Source organism: Oreochromis aureus, linkage group 3, assembly GCF_013358895.1.
Source record: "Oreochromis aureus strain Israel breed Guangdong linkage group 3, ZZ_aureus, whole genome shotgun sequence".
Classification (NCBI taxonomy): domain Eukaryota; kingdom Metazoa; phylum Chordata; class Actinopteri; order Cichliformes; family Cichlidae; genus Oreochromis; species Oreochromis aureus.
In genome coordinates this window covers 116,339,563-116,361,238 of record NC_052944.1, presented here as the reverse complement: position 1 = coordinate 116,361,238, position 21,676 = coordinate 116,339,563, and the positions used below count along the sequence as shown (strand labels likewise).

The 21,676-nt window shown below is 38.5% G+C and overlaps 1 protein-coding gene across 1 annotated transcript; it reads left to right on the top strand.

Annotated features, from left to right (window-relative positions):
• Positions 1-19,455: 19,455 nt before the first annotated feature.
• LOC116317088 (histone-lysine N-methyltransferase SUV39H1) lies at positions 19,456-21,406 on the top strand. Its single transcript, XM_039604072.1, is given in 6 exon segments — positions 19,456-19,596; positions 20,046-20,097; positions 20,100-20,191; positions 20,412-20,538; positions 21,271-21,303; positions 21,306-21,406. Coding segments are annotated over 6 exon segments (540 nt in total). The 3' UTR covers positions 21,401-21,406.
• The last annotated feature ends 270 nt before the right edge of the window (positions 21,407-21,676 follow it).

Genomic DNA, 21,676 nt, shown 5'->3' with positions numbered 1-21,676 from the left:
CAGCACAAATTCCAGCTTTTTGGCTGTTTTCAGAAAAAAAAAAACTTTCAGCAGAAACTCTGCTGATTCACCTCTTTTCTGCAAAATTTTCATCCTTTTTGCCTCTTATCAGCACAGTTCTCAGCAGCTTCTGATAATTTCAGCACAATTGTCAGTCTATCTACCTCTTTTTGTGAGAATGAGTTTGGCTCAGTGAGATGAGTAGCTGCCTTGAGACCAGGAGGTTGAGGGGATCCTGAATGTGAATGTAAGAAGTACACTGCAGAAAACTTATACCTCTCTCTGTGTCTGTGTGTGTAAGGGCTGATCACAGCAGGTGCAGCTAATTTAACTGACCTAGATATACCAAGTCCAGACTCTTAACAGCCACTATTCCCTTTAGGCTCTGTGTATGTGTATGTTTGTGTGTCTGTATCAATATTTCTCCCATGTTAAGTATTACTCCTCCATAATAGTATTTCTGTTAAATCAAAGTACTTCTACTACATCTTAGTATTTCTGCTAAATCATAGTATTTTGGCCAAATCATGGTATTTGTGCCAAAGCATAATATTCCACAAAATAACAGTATTTCTGCTATGTTATATTATTACTGCTCATAGTATTTCTGCCAAATCTTGGTATTTGTTCCAAAAGCATAGTATTTCTGCCATAATCACAATATAACTGCAAAATAAAGGGTTTTTAGACAAATCATAGTGTTTGTGCTAAATCCTAGTAATTCTGCTCAATCATAGAATTTCTGCTACGCTGAAGTGCTTTGTGCTAGATTACAGAATTTCTGCTAAGTCAAAGTATTTCATGTAAATCATAGTATTTATACCAAGTCCCAGTGTTTCTGCCAAATCATAAATCATAAATAATGTGGCGTGTTGGGGAACAGCTAGTTCTCTCCCATCATGCCTTGGGACATGTGCTGCATTTTAGATGTTCTTGTTTCATTGTTTATGGTTACGTTACTTTTAACTGTTGTCTTGAATGTTGTGTTTATACTACGGTACAAAGTCACTGACAGTTATTGTTTTATAGGAAGAATGCAGTACCATAAGTGAGTTCTGTTATGCTGTTATTGACCCTTGAAGCACATTGTGGCACAAGCAAGTATGTTCAATAAAAATCTCCCCTACCAGCTTGGGGTGGAAATACAGGCTCAATCTCTCTCTGTGAGCTTCTTTGCAAGATTCATCTGCATGCCACAATAATTTTAATAAAGCAAAGTTAAGATGAGAGGCTTGTGCCAATTCATCTTCGAACACTGCTGACACTCACGGTTGGAGCAGTTTTACTGTCATCTTACTGTTGAGCCATAAATTACGTTTGTTTTCAAACTCTTGAGCCATAAATTACGTTTGTTTCAAACTCTTAAAATGAAGCCATTTCTTCTCTCGTCATATCTCCATGACGGAGGTACAAAAACTATCTCGCATGTCAAAGTTCATGAAATTCTGCTGATTCACCCAGTAAAGGAATGTGCTTCTATCCCACCTAGTTTTTGAGTTACCGACATTTTGTAACTCCAAAAGCGGCGCTTTCGCCTCTCACCGCGATCTAATTCTGACTGCTCATCTCCCTGTTTTTCCAGGCACTGGCTCTCTTTGCGGTGGCGCGTTTGGTAATGACGGGTCTGCAGCCCAAAGGTCGTGGGTTCAATTCCACCTTGGTCCACATGGTTTTTTCACTACAAATTTATACACTATCACAGACCTATAATTTATATTGCTAATTTATTACAATTCTGCAAAGTTTTATGATGTTAGCAGTTTGTCTATCTGGGACCTCAGATTCTTGTTAACGCTCCATGGCAGAAATACATACAAGTACACAGCCTGATGAAGCAGACAGAAGCAGTACCTCTGATTGCAGAAAGTATTACTACTCCATAATAGTATTTCTGTTAAATCAAAGTACTTCTACTACATCTTAGTACTTCTGCTCAATCATAGTATTTCTGCTAAATCATAGTGCTTGTGCCTATTCATACTATTTGTACCCAATCATAGTATTTCTGCCATATCATCGTATTTGTGTCAAATTAGGTATTTGTGCCCAATTAAAATTTCTGTTATGTTATAGTATTACTACTAAGCCATAGCATTTCTACCAAATCATAGCATTTCTTCAAAATCATAGTATTATTGCACATTTCATAGTATTTGGCGAAATCGTGGTATTTGTGAAAAAAACATACTATGTCTGCAAAATCACAGTATATCTGTTATGTTATAGTATTACTACTAAGGCATAGTATTTCTGCCAATAAGAATATTTGTATTAAATCATAGTAGTTGTGCCAAATCACAGTATTTCAGCCACATTGTGCTAGTTGTGCAAAAACATAGACTGTCTGCAAAATCATAGTATATCTATTATGTTATACTATTACTACTAAGTTGTAGACTTTCTGTTTTGTTATAGTATCTCTGCTGAATATAGTATATGTGCCAAATCATAGTATTTATAGCAAATCATAGTATTTGTGCTAACACATAGTATACTGCCACATTATAGTATTTGTGTAAAACCAGAATGTCTGCAAAATCATCATATATCTGTTATGTTATAGTATTACTACTAATGCATAGTATTTCTAACAAATCATAGAATTCCTTCAAAATCATAGTATTACTGCAATTTCATAGTATTTGAGCAAAATCGTAGTATTTGTGCAAAACAATTCTATGTCTGCAAAATCACAGTATATCTGTTATGTTATAGTATTACTACTAAGGCATAGTATTTCTAACAAATCATAGTATTCCTTCAAAATCAAAGTATTACTGCAATTTCATAGTATTTGAGCAAAATCGCAGTATTTGTGCAAAAACATACTATGTCTGCTAAACCACAGTATATCTGTTATGTTATAGTATTACTACTAAGGCATAGTATTTCTACCAAACCATAGTATTCCTTCAAAATAATAGTATTACTGCAATTTCATAGTATTTGAGCAAAATCCTAGCATTTGTGCAAAAAAATTCTATGTCTGCAAAATCACAGTATATCTGTTATGTTAAAGTATTACTACTAAGTCACAGTATTTCTGCCAATTCGTAGTATTTGTACTAAATCATGGTACTTGTGCAAATCGTACTATTTTTTGCAAATCATAGTATTCGAACCAAAACATAGTATTTGTACGAAATCATAGTATTTCTTTTAAATCATAGTATTTCAATCAAATCTCAGTAGCTGTGCTGAAACGCAGTATTATTGCCAAATCATAGTATTCGTGCTGAAACATAGTATTTGTGCCAAAAGAGTATTTCTACTAAATCATAGTACTTGGGCCAAATCATAGTATTTCTGCCATATTGTGCTAGTTGTGCAAAAACATAGACTGTCTGCAAAATCATAGTATATCTATTATGTTATAGTATTATTACTAAGTCGTAGACTCTCTATTTTGTTATAGTATATCTGCTGAATACAGTATATGTGCCAAATCATAGTATTTATAGCAAATCATAGTATTTGTGCTAAAACACAATTTTCTGCCACATTATAGTATTTGTGTAAAACCAGAATGTCTGCAAAATCATCATATATCTGTTATGTTATAGTATTACTACTAAGGCATAGTATTTCTGGAAAATCATAGTATTTCAACTACCGTAAATAATAGTATTTCTCCCAAATCATAGTATTTGTTTCAAATCATAGCATCTGAACCAAATCATATTATTTGTGCCAAAACATTAATATTAGTACAAAGTCATAATATCTTTTCTAAATCATAGTATTTCAATCAAATCTCAGTAGTTGTGCTAAGCATGATATTATGGCCAAGTCATACTATTTCTGCCAAATCATAGTATTTGTACTAAATCATAGTACTTGTGCCAAATTATAGTATTTGTACCCAATCATAGTATTTGTGCCATATCATCGCATTTGTCAGTTCAACTTATTTAACTCTTCTCAACAGCCAAACACCTCTTCTTCACCCGTTTCAGCAGAATTGTAAGTTTTTCACCCTTTTCAGCACAAATCCCAGATTTTTCAGGTGTTTTCAACAGAAATCTCTTTTCAGCAGACATTCTGCTGATTCACCTTTTCAGTGCAACTACTTCTTTACCTCTTTTCAGTAGAAATTCTGCTGATTCACCTACTTTAAGCAGAATTTTCAGCCTTTCACCTCTTATCAGTACAAATCTCAGTATCTTCTGCTCATTTCAGAAGAAACCTTTTCACCTCTCCTCTTTTCAGTACAAATTTGAACTTCTTTACACCTTTTAAGCAGAATCATTGCCTTTCCACCTCTTTTCAGCAAAAGTTTCTGTTTTTTCACGTGTATTTAGCAGAATTTTTCAGTTTCTTTACTGCCATACAATTTTTGCAGCTTTTCATCTTTTTCAGTCATTTTCAGCAGACAGCTTAAGCGTTCCGGCATCCACACAGCATTTTCGCAGGAAATGCAAATTTTTCTAGTTCCTCTAGTTGCTTCCGTACACTTTTTGGCACTTAACTACTTTCTCAGTTTTCAGCCGATTTTCTCAGTTCAAACTCTATACTGTTCTGCTCTTTCTGCTAATGATGGCTATGACTTTTGGTGTTTATTACTGTTATACTTTTTAAAATTACACTTTTTCCTTTAATTTGTCCCATTGAAATGAATGGGAAACTTCCACAATTCTGCTAAAACTTGCTTGTCTTTGAAACTTAACTACTTTGTCATACTTTCACCTAGAAACTCCATTCAAACTTTAAAATGTTCTCAGATTATTGGGCTATTCCTGTCTGATTCAGCTTTTCAGATCTTCTACCGTTTTAATCTTATCTCTCTTTAAGTTTTCAGTTGCAAAATTGTGATTTTCAGAAAATACATGCGTTGCTATGGTTGCTATGCAATTAAGTCAGAGTGAGTGCTGGTCCGTTCTGAATTTTCTCTTCATGTCTAAACAACTTCTTGCTACTCACTCAATTTCCACTCAATCCCCACTAATTATACATCAAAACGTAGGTATTTTGCTGGCTTTCAGACAATGTCACTATCTTTATTGTGAGGTTTACCGTTTTTTCGCAATTTGCCTCGGAGTGACACAAGGTCTGACAAGTCCCCATTCAAAAAGTCTATGGGGAGGTTTTGAAATTCAGAGCTGAAATTCTGTAACGGAGGCATTTTCAAATTGCCATATCTCTTTAACAAAGCAAAGTTAGGACATGAGGCTTGTGCCAATATATCTTCAGACACTGCTGACACTCACAGTGCAAGCAGTTTTACAATTATCTTACCGTTGAGCAATTAATTACGTTTGTTTGAGGGTGAAATCTGTCCTCCTCTCAGTCTTCAAACTCTGGAAATGAAGCCGTTTCTTCTCTCGTCAAATCTCGCGATGGAGGCACAAAGAGCTATGAAAATCGCGGTGAAAGTACACAAAGTCCGCTGATTCACCCAGTACAAAATTATGCTGCTAGCCCTCCTAGTTTTTGAGTTACGATGTTTTGTAACTCAAAAAGCGGCGTTTTAACCTCTCACGCGATCTATTTTCTGACTGCCCAAGTATCTGTCTTTCAGACCGCCGCCCCCTTTCAGGTGGCGCAATCAGTAATAACCGCGGCTCTGCAGCTCAAAGGTCGTGGGTTCAATCCCACCTTGGTCCACATGTTTTTTTTTTTTCTACAAATTTATACACTATCACAGACCTGTAATTTATATTGCTAATTTATTACAATTCTGCAAAGTTTTATGATTTTAGCAGCTTTTCTAATATGGACCTCAGATTCTTGTTAACACTCCATGGCACAAATACTGTTCCCTTTAGGCTCTGTGTGTGTGTGTGTATCAATATTTCTCCCATTTTAAGTATTACTCCTCCATAATAGTATTTGTGCTAAATCAAAGTACTTCTACTACATCTTAGTACTTCTGCTCAATCATAGTATTTCTGCTAAATCATAGTATTTTTGAAAAATCATGGTATTTGTGCCAAATCATGGTTTTGGGGCAGAACCATAATATTTATTTTATGTTATGAGATTACTACTAAGTGGAGGAATGTCTGTTATGTTATAGTTTATGTGCTGAATATAGTATATCTGCCAAATCATAGTATTTATCCTAAATCATAGTATTTATGCAAAATTACAGTATTTCTGCTAAAAAGCAGAAATAGTACCTTTAACAGAAATTTCTGTGAAAAGATATTATTTATGTTAAAACATAGTATTTCTGCCAAATCATAGTATTTGTACTTATTCATAGTACTTGTGCCAAATCATAGTATTTGTACCCAATCATAGTATTTCTGCAATATGATCGTATTTGTGCCAAATCATGGTATCTTTTGCCAAATCATGGTATTTGTGCCAAATCATGTTATTTGTGCCCAGTTAAAATTTCTGTTATATTATAGTGTTACTACTAAGTTGTAGAATTTCTGTTATGTTATAGTGTGTATCTGCTGATTATAGTATATGTGCCAAATTATAGTATTTATAGCAAATAATAGTATTACTGCCCAAACATAGTATTTCTTGTAGTATTTGTAGTAGTAGTTGTTGTAGTATTTGTGCAAAAACATAGAATTTCTGCAAAATCATAGTATATCTGTTATGTTATAGTATTACTACTAAGGCATAGTATTCCTACCAAATCATAGTATTCCAAATCATAGTATTACTGCAATTCCATAGTATTTGAGCGAAATCGTAGTATTTGTGCAAAAACATACTATGTCTGCAAAATCACATTATATCTGCTATGTTATAGTATTACTACTAAGGCATAGTATTTCTACCAAATCATAGTATTCCTTCAAAATCATAGTATCACTGCAATTTCATAGTATTTGAGCGAAATTGTAGTATTTGGACTAAATCATGGTACTCGTGCCAAATCATAGTATTGAAATCAAAGTATAGTATTTCTACCAAAGCATTGTATTTGTCACAGTACAGTATTTCTGCCAAATCATAGAATTACTGCAATTTCATAGTATTTTGAGAATCCCTTTTGTTATAGTATTAATTCTAAGTCATAGTATTTCTGCTTTGTCATAGTATTTGTACTGAAACATAGTATTTCTGCTAAATCATAGTGTCTGCCAAATCATAATATTTGTGCCTAAAGCGCAGCATTTGTACCAAAACATAGTATTGCTGCTATATCATAGTATTTGAGCCAAATCATAGTATATGTCCTAAAACATAGTATTTCTGCCAAATCATAGTATTTGTCCTAAAGCATAGTATTTCAACAAAATCACAGTATTTCTGCTATGTTATAGTATTTGTGCTTGTAGAAAAAGCTGTGTTAGTGTGAGCTACATTACCCAGCAGCCTCTGAGCAGTGAGGGGAATTCATGGGACTTCTGAGCTAGATGGTCTTCCTTCGTTCCTGGGCTAACGATTGAGGAGAGAGCTGCTGGGAAGGGGAGCAAATAGCCCATCCTGTATTTGTTGGGGATGGTGTGTGTCACATAAGCGTGAGTTAATGTTCCATGCTTAAGATGTTTACCCTGCTACTTGTGTGTATTGGTTTTAGTTACCTTTAGCGTATGTGCTAGTTAGCGATAGCTATGGCAGCACAGTTATTTGATTGTTTTGGGCTTGTTCCTGCTTTGTTTGTTCCCCTGCAAATTTATGTGAATTTGTACACTGTAATATCGCTGTATTACGTAGTGGCTAAGTAGGAGGCTGACTGTTACTAAGTGCATCAGTGTACATAGGTCATCTCTTGTGTTGGAGTGCCCTCTTGTGGCGCCTTTTGGGTAGTGCCTTAGTAGCGTGAACACTGCAAAGAGTGGTATCAGACTGGTTTGTAGTGGAGAATTTGTTGCCAGTTTCTTTCATCTTTAATCCGTATTCATGTTGTAATGTAGTAACTTTTGTGGGCGCAAATACCACAATATAGCAGAAATACCATGTTTTGGCACAAATACTTTGATTTGGTATACTTTAGCTTCTTCACCCCTTTTCAGCAAAATTTTCATTTTTTCACCCTTTCAGCACAAATTCCAGCTTTTTGGCGGTTTCAGAAAAAAAAACTCTTTTCAGCAGGAACTCTGCTGATTCACCTCTTTTCAGCGCAACGTTCTGCTTCTTTGCCTCTTTTCTGCAGAAATTCTGCTGATTCACCTCTTTTCTGCAAAATTTTCATCCTTTTTGCCTCTTATCAGCACAGTTCTCAGCAGCTTCTGATAATTTCAGCACAATTGTCAGTCTATCTACCTCTTTTTGTGAGAATGAGTTTGGCTCAGTGAGATGAGTAGCTGCCTTGAGACCAGGAGGTTCGAGGGGAATCCTGAATGTGAATGTAAGAAATACACTGCAGAAAACTTATACCTCTCTCTGTGTCTGTGTGTGTGTAAGGGCTGATTACAGCAGGTGCAGCTAATTTAACTGACCTAGATATACCAAGCCCAGACTGTTAACAGCCACTGTTCCCTTTAGGCTCTGTGTATGTGTGTTGTTTGTGTGTCTGTATCAATATTTCTCCCATGTTAAAGTATTACTCCTCCATAATAGTATTTCTGTTAAATCAAAGTACTTCTACTACATCTTAGTACTTCTGCTCAATCATAGTATTTCTGCTAAATCATAGTATTTTGCCAAATCATGGTTTTGTGCCAAAACATAACATTTCTGTTAAGCTATAGTATTACTAATAAGTGGAGGAATTTCTGTCATGTTATAGTATATGTGCTGATTACAGTATATCTGCCAAATCATAGTATTTATCCCGAATCATAGTATTTTACAGTATTTCTGCTAAAAAGCAGAACTAGTACCTTTAGCAGAAATTTCTGTCAAAAGATATTAGTTATGTTAAAACATAGTATTTCTGCTAAATCATAGTGCTTGTGCCTATTCATAGTATTTGTACCCAATCATAGTATTTCTGCCATATCATCGTATTTGTGCCAAATCATGGTATATTTTGCCAAATCATGGTATTTGTGCCAAATTAGATATTTGTGCCCAATTAAAATTTCTGTTATGTTATAGTATTACTACTAAGGCATAGTATTTCTGCAAATAAGAGTATTTGTATTAAATCATAGTAGTTGTGCCAAATCACAGTATTTCAACCACATTGTGCTAGTTGTGCAAAAACATAGACTGTCTGCAAAATCATAGTATATCTATTATGTTATAGTATTACTACTAAGTCGTAGACTTTCTGTTTTATTATAGTATCTCTGCTGAATATAGTATATGTGCCAAATCATAGTATTTATAGCAAATCATAGTATTTGTGCTAACACATAGTATACTGCCACATTATAGTATTTGTGTAAAACCAGAATGTCTGCAAAATCATCATATATGTGTTATGTTATAGTATTACTACTACTGCATAGTCAGCGAATTTGCAAAGAAAAGCGTCTGGTCTTCTTTGAGTTGCTTGAAGGCGTTTCACCTCTCATCCGAAGCTTCTTCAGTTCTAAGGTCAAATGGCCGAGAGTCCCAATTTAAACCAGTGGGAGTATCCCCCCAAAGAGGGACAAAGGACCCCTGGTGATCCTCTAATCACATGAGCCAAGGTGTGAGAAAGCGGGTGTGGTACCTAATCAGCCAGGGTTTGGGTGAGCTCATTGTGAGGGTATTTGTATTAAATCATAGTAGTTGTTTCAGTTAACAGTTAAACTTTTTAACTCAATTTCAGCTTTTCACCCCTTTTCAGCAAAATTTTCAGTTTTTCATCACTTTTCAGCACAAATCCCAGCTTTTCAGCTATTTTCAGCAAAAACATCTTTTCAGCAGAATTCTGAAAAGAGTTCTGCAGAACTCTTTTCAGCAGAAATTCTGCTGATTGAACTCTTTTCAGCAGAATTTTCACCTCTTTTAAGGCCAAATTCTGCTTATTCACCACTTCTGCAAAATTTTCAGCCTTTTCACCTCTTATTAGCACAAATCTCAGCTGTTTTCAGAAAAACCTCTTTTGAGCAAAAAATTCTGCTGATTCATGTCTTTTCAGCGTAACTTTCTGCTTCTTTCCCTCTTTTCAGCAGAAATTCTGCTGATTCACCTCTTTTCTGCAAAATTTTCAGCCTTTTCACCTCTTATCAGCACAATTCTCAGCAGCTTCTGCTCATTTCAGCAAAATTGTCAGTCTCTCCAGCTATTATTTGTCAGAATGAGTTTGGCTCAGTGAGATGAGTTGCTGCCTTGAGACCAGGAGGGCCAGGTTGAATCCTGCTCAGGGTGACATTTTTTTTTTCACCACCATACAACTTTTGCAACTTTTCATCTTTTTCAGCTTTTCAGCAGACAGCTTCAGCGTTAAGGCATCCACACAGCATTTTCGCGGGAAATGCAAATTTTCTAGTTGTTATTATTCTCCATCTTCCGCCTAAATTTCGTACGTATCCGCCCGCAGTTTTGAGACAAGCTTCATATATGTTACCTCATTTTGTGCAGCGGATCTGGAATGGTGTGCTATGACTTCTGGTGTTTATGAATTTTATAGTTTTTAAATATTAATATTTTAGTGAAAATTTTCCAGCTCCTCTGCCGACCAGTTTTGACATTAGGGTTACATATGTTAGACCATTTTGTGCGGCTGCAGCTGGACTATTATGTTATGACTTTTGGTGTTTATGACTTTTATAGTTTTTAAATATTAATATTTTAGTGCAAATTTAGGCCAATTCATCTTTTGGCGCCAAATAAACAGACTTCATTTGTGGTGTGTTGGCTCCATCTTTTGGTCCCATTGAAACAAATTTCAAACTTCATTTGTGGTGTGTTGGCTCTCTCTAGTGGTATGCGGGAGTGGTACAGCCTGTCTACCCTTATTTTGATACCGTAATGGCGACAATATCAATGGCGCGCACAGCCTCGCTGCTTTCAGGAACCATTGGAGGTTTTAAGGTTGCGCGAACCATTGAATAGTTACGGTAAACACAATGGCTTCTATGATTGGTGGAAAACTCCATATCCCACAATTCATAGCACACCTCTGCCGAGTTAAACAATGGCGGACACGTCTTCGTTTTAAATGTCTTTTATTAGTGTTTCTAGGTCACAAAATAAACTTTTAAGATATTTTCAGGCGAGAATGTAGGTGTGTAAACTTCAAATATCTGCTTGTCTTATCAAGACATCCCATATTAGCGACAGTGCTTCTTTTTTTTTTTTTTTTTTTTGCTTCTGACGACGTCGGTCCTGCCTGACAGCTAGCCGGCTACCTAGCTAGCTGCCGCACTTGGCTGCAAATGGACAGCGAGGACACTCTCTCTTCGTTTCACCTCCCGGTCTCTCGCAAATGCTCGCACAGAATCGGAGTTACAGCTGGATGTGGAAAAAATAACTGAGTTGTTTGGTGGTGCTATAGCGGAGCTACAACAGAGGGCAGCTATCCACGGTGTATGACAGAAAGGACATGCATGAGCGAGACATACAGGCGGGGCAGGCGACCGCCGATCGACCGCCGCTGCGACCCTTCATGAAAAAGCACCCAGGCTTAGCTTACAGCGGGCGCTGACTGTCATTTCATCACCCGATCGCTCGACACGGGTCTGTGTTTTAGCTGGACTTATTTTTCGTTCATATGGGCCGATGATGCTGGTCGATGTGGAAAAAATAACCGAGTTGTTTGGTGGTGGCTGGCGGGCTACAACAGAGGGCAGCTATCCACGGTGTGTGACAGAAAGGACATGCCGCCATACGAGGCCGTGCAGGCGACCGCCCGATCGACCGGTGGTTGCTAATCACGGTGGTCAATCGTGGATCAGGGAAGCGAAGGCAGGGCGTGAGGTGAACTGAATTTCAGGTAAGTTATGACCTGCACTCTATTTGGGTCAGATATAAACCGAGTTTAGGTGTAGTTTATTTTCGTTGTGCTGACTTTTCAATCACTTACAATAACTTGTACTGCGTTCTAGCTAGCATGGCGGAGTTTCTATACAGCTGTGTGCGCATGTTGAACTTTATGATAGCCTCCCTGTCATTCTCTCGCCTGTTGAAACTTCAGTCATGAAACTGATCAGTGATCGGCGTTTCTCTCTTGTTTGTTTATCGCGCAAAACAACAGCAGCACGTTTAAACTTGATCAGCTGTTGTTAGAATTCATTTGCTTTTAATTTCTGGTATCAGCTGATGTTTGCTGGAGCCACAGCTGTAAAAGCGGCAGATGTCCTTACTGAATCATCAGAGCTGAACTGGTGATGGAGAAACAGGTTTACCCTTTAGGTGACATGAATGAGTTGAAGGGAAGTTATGAACTGTTTCTGAGACAAATACAGGGAGTGCAGAATTATTAGGCAAGTTGTATTTTGAGGAATAATTTTATTATTGAACAACAACCATGTTCTCAATGAACCCAAAAACTCATTAATATCAAAGCTGAATGTTTTTGGAAGTAGTTTTTAGTTTAGCTATTTTGGGGGATATCTGTGTGTGCAGGTGACTATTACTGTGCATAATTATTAGGCAACAACAAAAACAAATATATACCCATTTCAATTATTTATTTTTACCAGTGAAACCAATATAACATCTCCACATTCACAAATATACATTTCTGACATTCAAAAACAAAACAAAAACAAATCAGCGACCAATATAGCCACCTTTCTTTGCAAGGACACTCAAAAAGCCTGCCATCCATGGATTCTGTCAGTGTTTTGATCTGTTCACCATCAACATTGCGTGCAGCAGCAACCACAGCCTCCCAGACACTGTTCAGAGGGTGTACTGTTTTCCCTCCTTGTAAATCTCACATTTGATGATGGACCACAGGTTCTCAATGGGGTTCAGATCAGGTGAACAAGGAGGCCATGTCATTAGTTTTCTTCTTTTAAACCCTTTCTTGCCAGCCACGCTGTGGAGTACTTGGGCGCGTGTGATGGAGCATTGTCCTGCATGAAAATCATGTTTTTCTTGAAGGATGCAGACTTCTTCCTGTACCACTGCTTGAAGAAGGTGTCTTCCAGAAACTGGCAGTAGGACTGGGAGTTGAGCTTGACTCCATCCTCAACCCGAAAAAGGCCCCACAAGCTCATCTTTGATGATACCAGCCCAAACCAGTACTCCACCTCCACCTTGCTGGCGTCTGAGTCGGGACTGGAGCTCTCTGCCCTTTACCAATCCAGCCACGGGCCCATCCATCTGGCCCATCAAGACTCACTCTCATTTCATCAGTCCATAAAACCTTAGAAAAATCAGTCTTGAGATATTTCTTGGCTCAGTCTTGGCGTTTCAGCTTGTGTATCTTGTTCAGTGGTGGTGATCTTTCAGCCTTTCTTATCTTGGCCATGTCTCTGAGTATTGCACACTTGTGCTTTTGGGCACTCAGTGATGTTGCAGCTCTGAAATGTGGCCAAACTGGTGGCAAGTGGCATCTTGGCAGCTGCAGCTTGACTTTTCTCAGTTCATGGGCAGTTATTTTGCACCTTGGTTTTCCACCACGCTTCTTGCGACCCTGTTGACTATTTTGAATGAAAGCAGCTTGATTGTTCGATGATCACGCTTCAGAAGCTTTGCAATTTTAAGACTGCTGCATCCCTCTGCAAGATATCTCACTATTTTGACTTTTCTGAGCCTGTCAAGTCCTTCTTTTGACCCATTTTGCCAAAGGAAAGGAGGTTGCCTAATAATTATGCACACCTGATATGGGGTGTTGATGTCATTAGACCACACCCTTCTCATTACAGAGATGCACATCACCTAATATGCTTAATTGGTAGTAGGCTTTCGAGCCTATACAGCCTGGAGTAAGACAACATGCATGAAGAGGATGATGTGGACAAAATACTCATTGCCTAATAATTCTGCACTCCTGTAAACACCAAGCTCCTTTTTGTGTAGCTGACAGCTGGTAACTGTGCAGGGGGCGGATCTAGCAAAGCTTTGCCAGGGGGCCAGGTAGGGCATTAACAGAAAGGTGGACATAAAGATATACTTTTCTTTCTTACTCTCATATAAAATATTTAGCTTTTATTAAATAGTTATCTGAATCTTACAACCAAAGTTTGTATAATAATACACAAGATTGGCTGTAGACCATTGTTCATCATTCAGAACACTGTGTAAAAATAACAAAAACAAAAGATGAATCTTGAAAGTGCATAAATATTTATTTTATGTGTTTGATGTGTGTGTCGGGCGTGGTCTGCAGTGCCGCTGCAGGAGGTGGACCCACAGGTGTAAAGTGTGTGCTCTCTTGGCTGTTTTTTGGGGTGTGTGTTGGGCTATGAGTTGAAAAGCTACAGCTGCCTGTGTGGGTAAACCAACCATGTGTGAAAAGTGGTCCATAATGTAATGCTTCAAAGCATGTTCATGCAAACATTATCGGGGTCTGCCGTGATACAATGGGACTTCTGCTCATGAACCTCTGTGCTGGCGATCTCTGCAAATCGGGGCTGTCTGAAGTCACCTCATCTTTACCCAAAACTGTAAGCTGTCATCTGTGGTAGCGGCGGTGTTTGTTTTATCATAATTCATGGTGGAGAATGGCTGCTCTGCTGAGTTTTGCTCTCTGTAGCCGTATGAATGGCAAACTACACTGATTAGCAGCGGCATAGGCACATAAAATCTCTTCTGAAATTTTAAGCTTTCTAGTATTAATTATATTATTTACATAGGCTCGTGACATGACATGACATGACATGGCTTACCTTTAGCATGGGCATGCTCGACCTCAATGTGTCCAATCAGTATATTCACTGGTCTTCCTTTTTGCAAGATCTGGCGTACACAATGGCGCATTCTTTTGTGGCGATGTCTGTGTCTCCATCGATCAGGAATGCCATGTATGCACTGTTCATAATTTCCACTGACGTCTTTTTTTTCAGTGTGTCAGCGATGGCGCCTATAAACTGGGCGCCGCAACATCATTGCTGTATGTGGGGTTTATGTCCAAGCCATTTTCTTGTGAAGAGTTATTTCTGACTTGAACTTAGTAAGCGGAACTTCTTCTTTTGCAATATTGTGGCGATGTTAAACTTAATGATCATCTCGGCCTCCTCCGATGACCTGTTTACTCCTGCCTGCCGCTGAAGGCAGTGGGAAGAGGGGACATTTGGGCAGTGCATTTATCGCGGCATATAATGTGTCTTCTCGATACTGTATGCTTTTCAGCGTTTCAAGTCGAAGCGTGTTAGCACCAGTGACAAATGCAGTGTTGCCGGCCATGGTCTTTCCACACTCCGACAATAAATACAGTGCATCATATTGTCAACTTGGCTGTATCTTAGCCAGGGAAACTGGTCAAACCACTCGATTCGAAATTTATACATTTTTCACTTTTACTTTCACTGGGCTCCGGCTGAAAGTCGATCGTATGTGGCTCATTTTTTGATGCCGTCTCCGGACCAGTGTTTGACAAAAACTGAGAGGTTGATGGCTCCGTGTCAGGCGCTGGCTCAGAATTTTGGACTGATCAGGCCTTAACTTAACGAAAAAAGTTATCAATTGTTCTTTCATATTTTCTCAATACCAACTTCATACACTTCTATCGGACCTGGCTACTCACCCTTCTCTATCTGCCCGCACTTTCAAGCGTAAACATCTGAGGCCTGCAGGAATATCTGGACCACGGCCAATCACAGAGGTCCCCTTTGACTATCTCTGATTGGTTTAGAACACGACATGGGCACAATGTGTGTCTGTTGTTGAACACGGAGAGTTTCAGAGTTGCGGAAACTTTTTATTGTGATTTCTCCCGAAAAATCTGGTGTGACCAAGTATTCTTTGCCTTGAGTGCAGCACAGTCTTGACTCAAATATTTTTTAGTCGCACTATTGAGAAATTTAGTGCATTTGCGACCAAATTGTCGCCTCTAGAGCCCTGTAAAGTGTTTTAAAAAGTAAAGAGGGATTGGATCTAAAAGACATGTGGTGGGTCTCACTGTGGAGAAAAACATTCTTAAGGTTTTCAGCATTAACCAGGACAAAAGCTATCCAGTGTCTCTTCAGGTACAATCGAGCCCTCAGATGTGTTTAAAATCATATCACGAGAAGATAAAATATCACATCTGATGGCGCTGATTTTCCCCTGAAGTGGTCTGCAAACTGCTCACAGAGTGAGTCTGTGGGGGTTCTTTGGGAGCTGTTAAAATCAGGGTTAAATAAATGATCTATGGTGGAGAAAATAAAATGTTCACGTTTCTCCAACGTTGTCTTCCCAACAGTTTCACTAATATCTACACTGGATGGCCAGGAAGCGTTCGCGATGTCTTCTCGGGCGCTTCTCTGGCGCTGATAATGGCGTCTGTCTTGTGTCAGTGGCGTAAAGATGGATTTAATGCGACATAACCGTTCAAACAGCAGTCGCTTTCTAAAACATCGGATATGTATTGGATTCAGTACCACATACGAAAGTGACCCAGATCGGTTGAAAATATCGGTTTGTGCTGTTCACACTGTCATACCGTGATCGGATATGGGTCGCATAGGGTAAAAAAAAATCGGTTGATGTGCTTTGCACGCCTGCAGTGTGAACATAGCCAAATTGACATAGCGCTTTTTTCTAGCCGCCTACTCTAACCATCAAAAATAAATGCTTAACCCTGACCATAACCTAATTGTAACCCTGACACTAAAACCACATTTGAGTCTCAAAATTGGCTTCAAACTCCTGGGGACAGGGATTGTGTCCCAATAAGGGCTGTTGGTCCCCACAAGTATAGTAAGCTTCCAATTTTTGGTCCTCACAAAAACATGTAAACATGGTACACACACAATTTCGCATTTGTAAGCATACCCCTTTGAGCATTTTCTATCCATATCTATCTACCTGTAGAGATATATAGATCTATATGCCTATATATATTTACTTAGCTGATTGGTTCTTGCCATATATAAATTCTAACAGTTATCAAATAGGCCTGTCAGCTGTGTACCAACCTGACTTCTGCACAACACACCTGATGTTCTCAACCCCATTAAGAGTGCAAGAAATTCCACAAATGAACCCTGACAAGGCACACCTGTGAAGTGAAACCATTTCAGGTGACTACATCATGAAGCTCACTGAGAGAAGGCCAAGGGTTTGCAGCGCTGTCAACAAAGCAAAGGCGGCTACTTTGAGAATCTATAAGATATAAATGGTTTATGTTGTCAGGTCGGTTCTCAGCCTGTCTTTTTGCCATCATATGAAAGAGTAGAAACATATGCATTATTCAGGTGTTTTCCTATTCCTTAATAGATTTAACAGGAAAGGCAGATGGAAAAAACCTTACAGAAGCCACTGATATCAAAACTGTGCTTGTGTATTCTGAGCAGAGCTGAACAAAGCTTTTCAGAGATGGTCCTTAAGCATTGAGAACAAATGAGCTGCACATCCGAATAGAGGTTAAAATACTACATTTACTAAGAATATTACATTGATGAGACTGCCATGGCTACATTGTAGGACTTTTTAAAGGGATTTCATTGATTTTAATATTGTAGTGGACGAAACTCTTGGACTCCATGGTTTAAGAAGGGTGCACACACTTTTTAGGAGTGAAGATATATTATTTTACTAATTGAGTATTCTGTTGATTATTCTATTGATTAATTACATAATCAGATAGGAAATACTTTTTCCTTCTTAGAGCGAGTAATAGTAAATAGGGATGGGAGTCAAGAGCTGGTTCATGTAGAGAACCAGTTTAGTAGTTCAGTTCAGTAGTTCAAGTCCTTGGAATTGTTAGTCAATCATCAGTTCTGCTTATTGGTTAGATTGCACTCACGCGCAGACAGTATTCTAACAAAAACCTAGCCAAGAACCCAGAGTGATGTTAAAAGCTGAGTGAATGCCAACCCCAGTCCAGCAGCCAGAGCTTGAACTTCAACAGGTAACAAACTGATGATCAGTGAGGCTGCAGTCTCTGTTTCTACAGTTTCACAGTAGAATCGCCATGGTGATCACTTTAAAGTCTTTTATCTTTGCTTTGTGCTGTTGGTCCACATTACGATAGGGATTTATGTTGGTGTGTGGATCTGTAACCTAAGGTTTATATTATGACTTAATTTAATGCATGGCTCTGTAGTGGGCTGATGTGGTAAACCAGTGGTGTCAAACTCATTTTTTACATCATGAGCCACATACAGCCCACTTTGACCTTAAGTGGGCAGGATCAGTGAAACTCCCCTTTCTGTCAGCGTAAGGAAGTTACGTGTTTAACTGTTTTACTACATGATAAAAAAAGCGCTGCTGTGATAAAGAAAGAAATCTGTCAACACGACTCTTTGGACTTAAATTGGAAGAAATAAATGTGTAAAATTACAGGAAAAGTTTTGGTAGCTTATTCCCCAAGTTGTCCAGTTTGTTTGGTTTTTTTGTTTGTTTTTTTCTATAGTCATATAAAGAAATTTCTATAGTAGAAAGTGGAAAAACAGAAACTTTTCTCATTTAATTGTTTGCTGTTTACCTTATGGCCATTTATACTTTGTTGTATAAATGGCCATAAAGAAAGGACTATCAGTAGAAAATTCAATCTCATTATCAATTTTGACAAGATTCCCAAACAAGCTTGTGCTTGTTTGATCCTGGATTATGATCTGTAGTGAGAGCCTGGAGAGGTGGAGGTATGCTCTGGAGCGGAGAGGAATGAAAGTCAGTTGAAACAAGACAGAATATGTGTGTGAATAAGAGGGAGACCGGTGGAAGGTGAACATTCAAGGAGCAGAGGTAGTGAAGGTGGAGGTTTTAATTACCTGGGATCAGCGATATGAAAATCTCATATTATTATTATTTTTGGCTGTATCACAATATGTTTAAATAACCTTCAAGAAGAAATGTTATTGTCAACAATATGGTGCCTAAAATTGCACTCACTGCGCTCATTCAAATCGACCATTCCATATTTTCTTTTCTACTTTGAATACAAAAAATCAGAGTGAATTGATAATTTTTAGAAAACCTGTGCCTTAGACCTGCAGAGGGCAATCAGACAGTCATAGTTGTGGTCCTATAGAAGTATATGGGAAAGCAGCTTTCTGTTTAGACCTCTGTAAACACTTTCCCCCCGAGTTTATAGGCTCAGTCACTCAGTCTGGTATTATAAGGTCACTAAGATAAGATGGAGCTTGTATGTGAGGAGCAGGATTTTGAATTCTGGATTTAACAGGGAGCCAGTGAAGGGAAGCCAATACAGGAGAAATCTGCTCTCTCTTTCTAGTCCCTGTCAGGACTCCTGCTGCAGCATTTTGGATTAACTGAAGGCTTTTCAGGGAGTTTTTAGGACATCCTGATAATTCCAGTCCAGTCTAGAAGTAATAAATGCATGAACTAGTTTTTCAGCGTCACTCTGAGACAGGATATTTCTCCAGCCACACCCAGACCTGATTACTGCCACATCTGTTCTCAATCAAGAAATCACTTTAATAGGACCTGCCTGACAAAGTGGAGTAGGCCAGAAGGTCCTCAAAAGCCAGGCGTCGTGCTGTGATTCAAGGAAATTTAGGAACAAATGAGAAACAAATTGAGATCTCTCAGTCTAGAAAAGTTTATAAAGCATTTCTAAAGCTGTGGGACTCCAGCGAACCACACTCAGAGCCATTATCCACAAGTGGCAAAAACATGGAACAATGGCAAACCTTCCAGGAGTGGCTGGCTGACCAAAAATTACCCCAAGAGCGCAGTGGCGACTCATCCAAGCCACAAAGGTCTCAGAACAACATCAAACAACTGCAGGCCTCACTTCACTCAGTTAAGACCAGTGTGCATGACTCCCATCATAAGAAAGAGACTGGGCAAAAATAGCCTGCATGGCAGAGTTCCAAGACAAAAACCACTACTGACTGGACATCTGTTTGTGACCTCAAGCTGAACCTCTGTTTGCAGAACCCAAGCACTTGGGTTCATTTGATGAACATGGTGTTTTCAGAATCAGAATACTTTATTAATCTCTAATCTCTAATTATCTGGGTTAGAGTTGCTCCAAGACAGTAACAGTAACAGGCGAAACTATTTAAACAATACAATATGTTACAGATTTACAAATGTGAAAATAGCACTAATATTTACAAATCGCTCAATTAGAGGTGATAATAAATATCAAAGAATCTTATCAGAATTATTTTTAGCGGATGCATCAACCAGGCATGCAGCTTGTTACTGTTGCTCCTGCCTTTTTTTTCTTACTTATTTCTTTGTTTTGCTTCCACCAGATTATCACCACAGGCGAAGCAGAGAGAAGAGGTCATATATATGACCGCCAGGGCTCTCGTACCTCTTTGACCTGGACTATGTCGGGGGCGTGTACACAGTGGATGCAGCTCACCTAGGAAACATTTCTCACTTTGTCAACCACAGCGTGAGTGCCTATGAACTTGTCTGTCTTTGTCTGTTCTCAACCATTTGTAAATGACCACGGTTTCTCCACTATGTTCCATTCAAAACAAAAGCTTTTAATATTGATGTATATTGACCAGCATGCATAGCAACACATGTACTACCAGACTGCAATTTTCAAATATGAAAGCAGAGTGAGTGTGAGCAAGCGGCTCCTGAAAAACCTTCTGTTCCCTTTGCAGTGTAACCCTAACCTGCAGGTATACAACGTGTTCATTGACAACATCGATGAGAGGCTTCCGAGAATGCGTTATTTTCAACACGTGCTATCCGAGCTGGAGGAGCTCACCTTTGACTACAAAATGCAAAGTAAGGAAATTGACTGAGCAAATTTGAGTCATATCTATTTTGGCACAAAAAACTGGCCTTAACCAGACTTTAGGGTGCACTCAGAAGACTACAGAACTAAATAAATCAAGTTCTGTCACCCATATATTTAAGCTCACTAACCTCTCCTGGAATTAACATAAGAACTCATAGAGTGTGAGTTGTTGTGCCTGGAGGCCAAACATTTTAATCCTGTAGGTTTTAGGGTGGGGCTGTATGGATCAGATTGAGGATTCATGATATGGAAGTCTCTGAAGTCTGGTCAGCCTCTCATACTAATTTGGTTTTTTGCACCGTTCTTTAGTTTTTGTGGCATGGAGTGGCTGCCACCAGGGGAAACTAATGTGCTTAATCTGCAGTAGTTTTGGGTTCATTCAGAAATAGGGTCCAAGCTTCCCCAAATGTTAATCACATTGATCTCATTGTTCTGAGATCCGTGTGATCAACTTATATGCTGCTGCTGGCTCACAGCAGAGTATCAGTGTTTCTGAGGCATGTTTTTTTTTTTTTTTTTTTTTTTTTTTTTTTTGTTGTTTCATGTAAATGAATATGGTGTGGTAAATGTGAATAAAGCTATCATTTCTTTGTGTGTGTTTGTTTTACTTTTTCCTTTGTGCAGCACTTTGGTCAACCTGTGTTGTTTTTAACTGTGCTTATATAAAGCGGATTAATTTCACATGGGTGTTAACCAGCCTGAATTTTGTGTCTTTCTAGTTGATCCAGTTGATACAGAAAGCACCAAAATGGATTCAGTTTCAGTCTAGCTGGGCTTCCTGGCTCTCAAAGAAGAGTTCGAGTGGAGTGTCGGTGTGGATCAGACTCATGTCGAAAATATCTGTTCTGACAAGGACCTGTGGGAAAAAAATGTACAGTTTTGGGTTTTTTGTTTTTTTATTATGAAAGATTAAATCCCAACATCACTTTTACATTTATGAACAAGGCAGACTCTTAAGATGGAAACCACAGTCCAGCTTCAAGTCTGTGAAGTGTGTGTGTATTACAAGTGCTTAATTACTGCGAGATATTTTTTCTTGTCCTCTTTTAACTCCAAAATAGATTTGAAACAAAAAAGTGATTTAGCTTGTATTCTAGGCTTTATAAAGTGCAGTTCATGAATGTA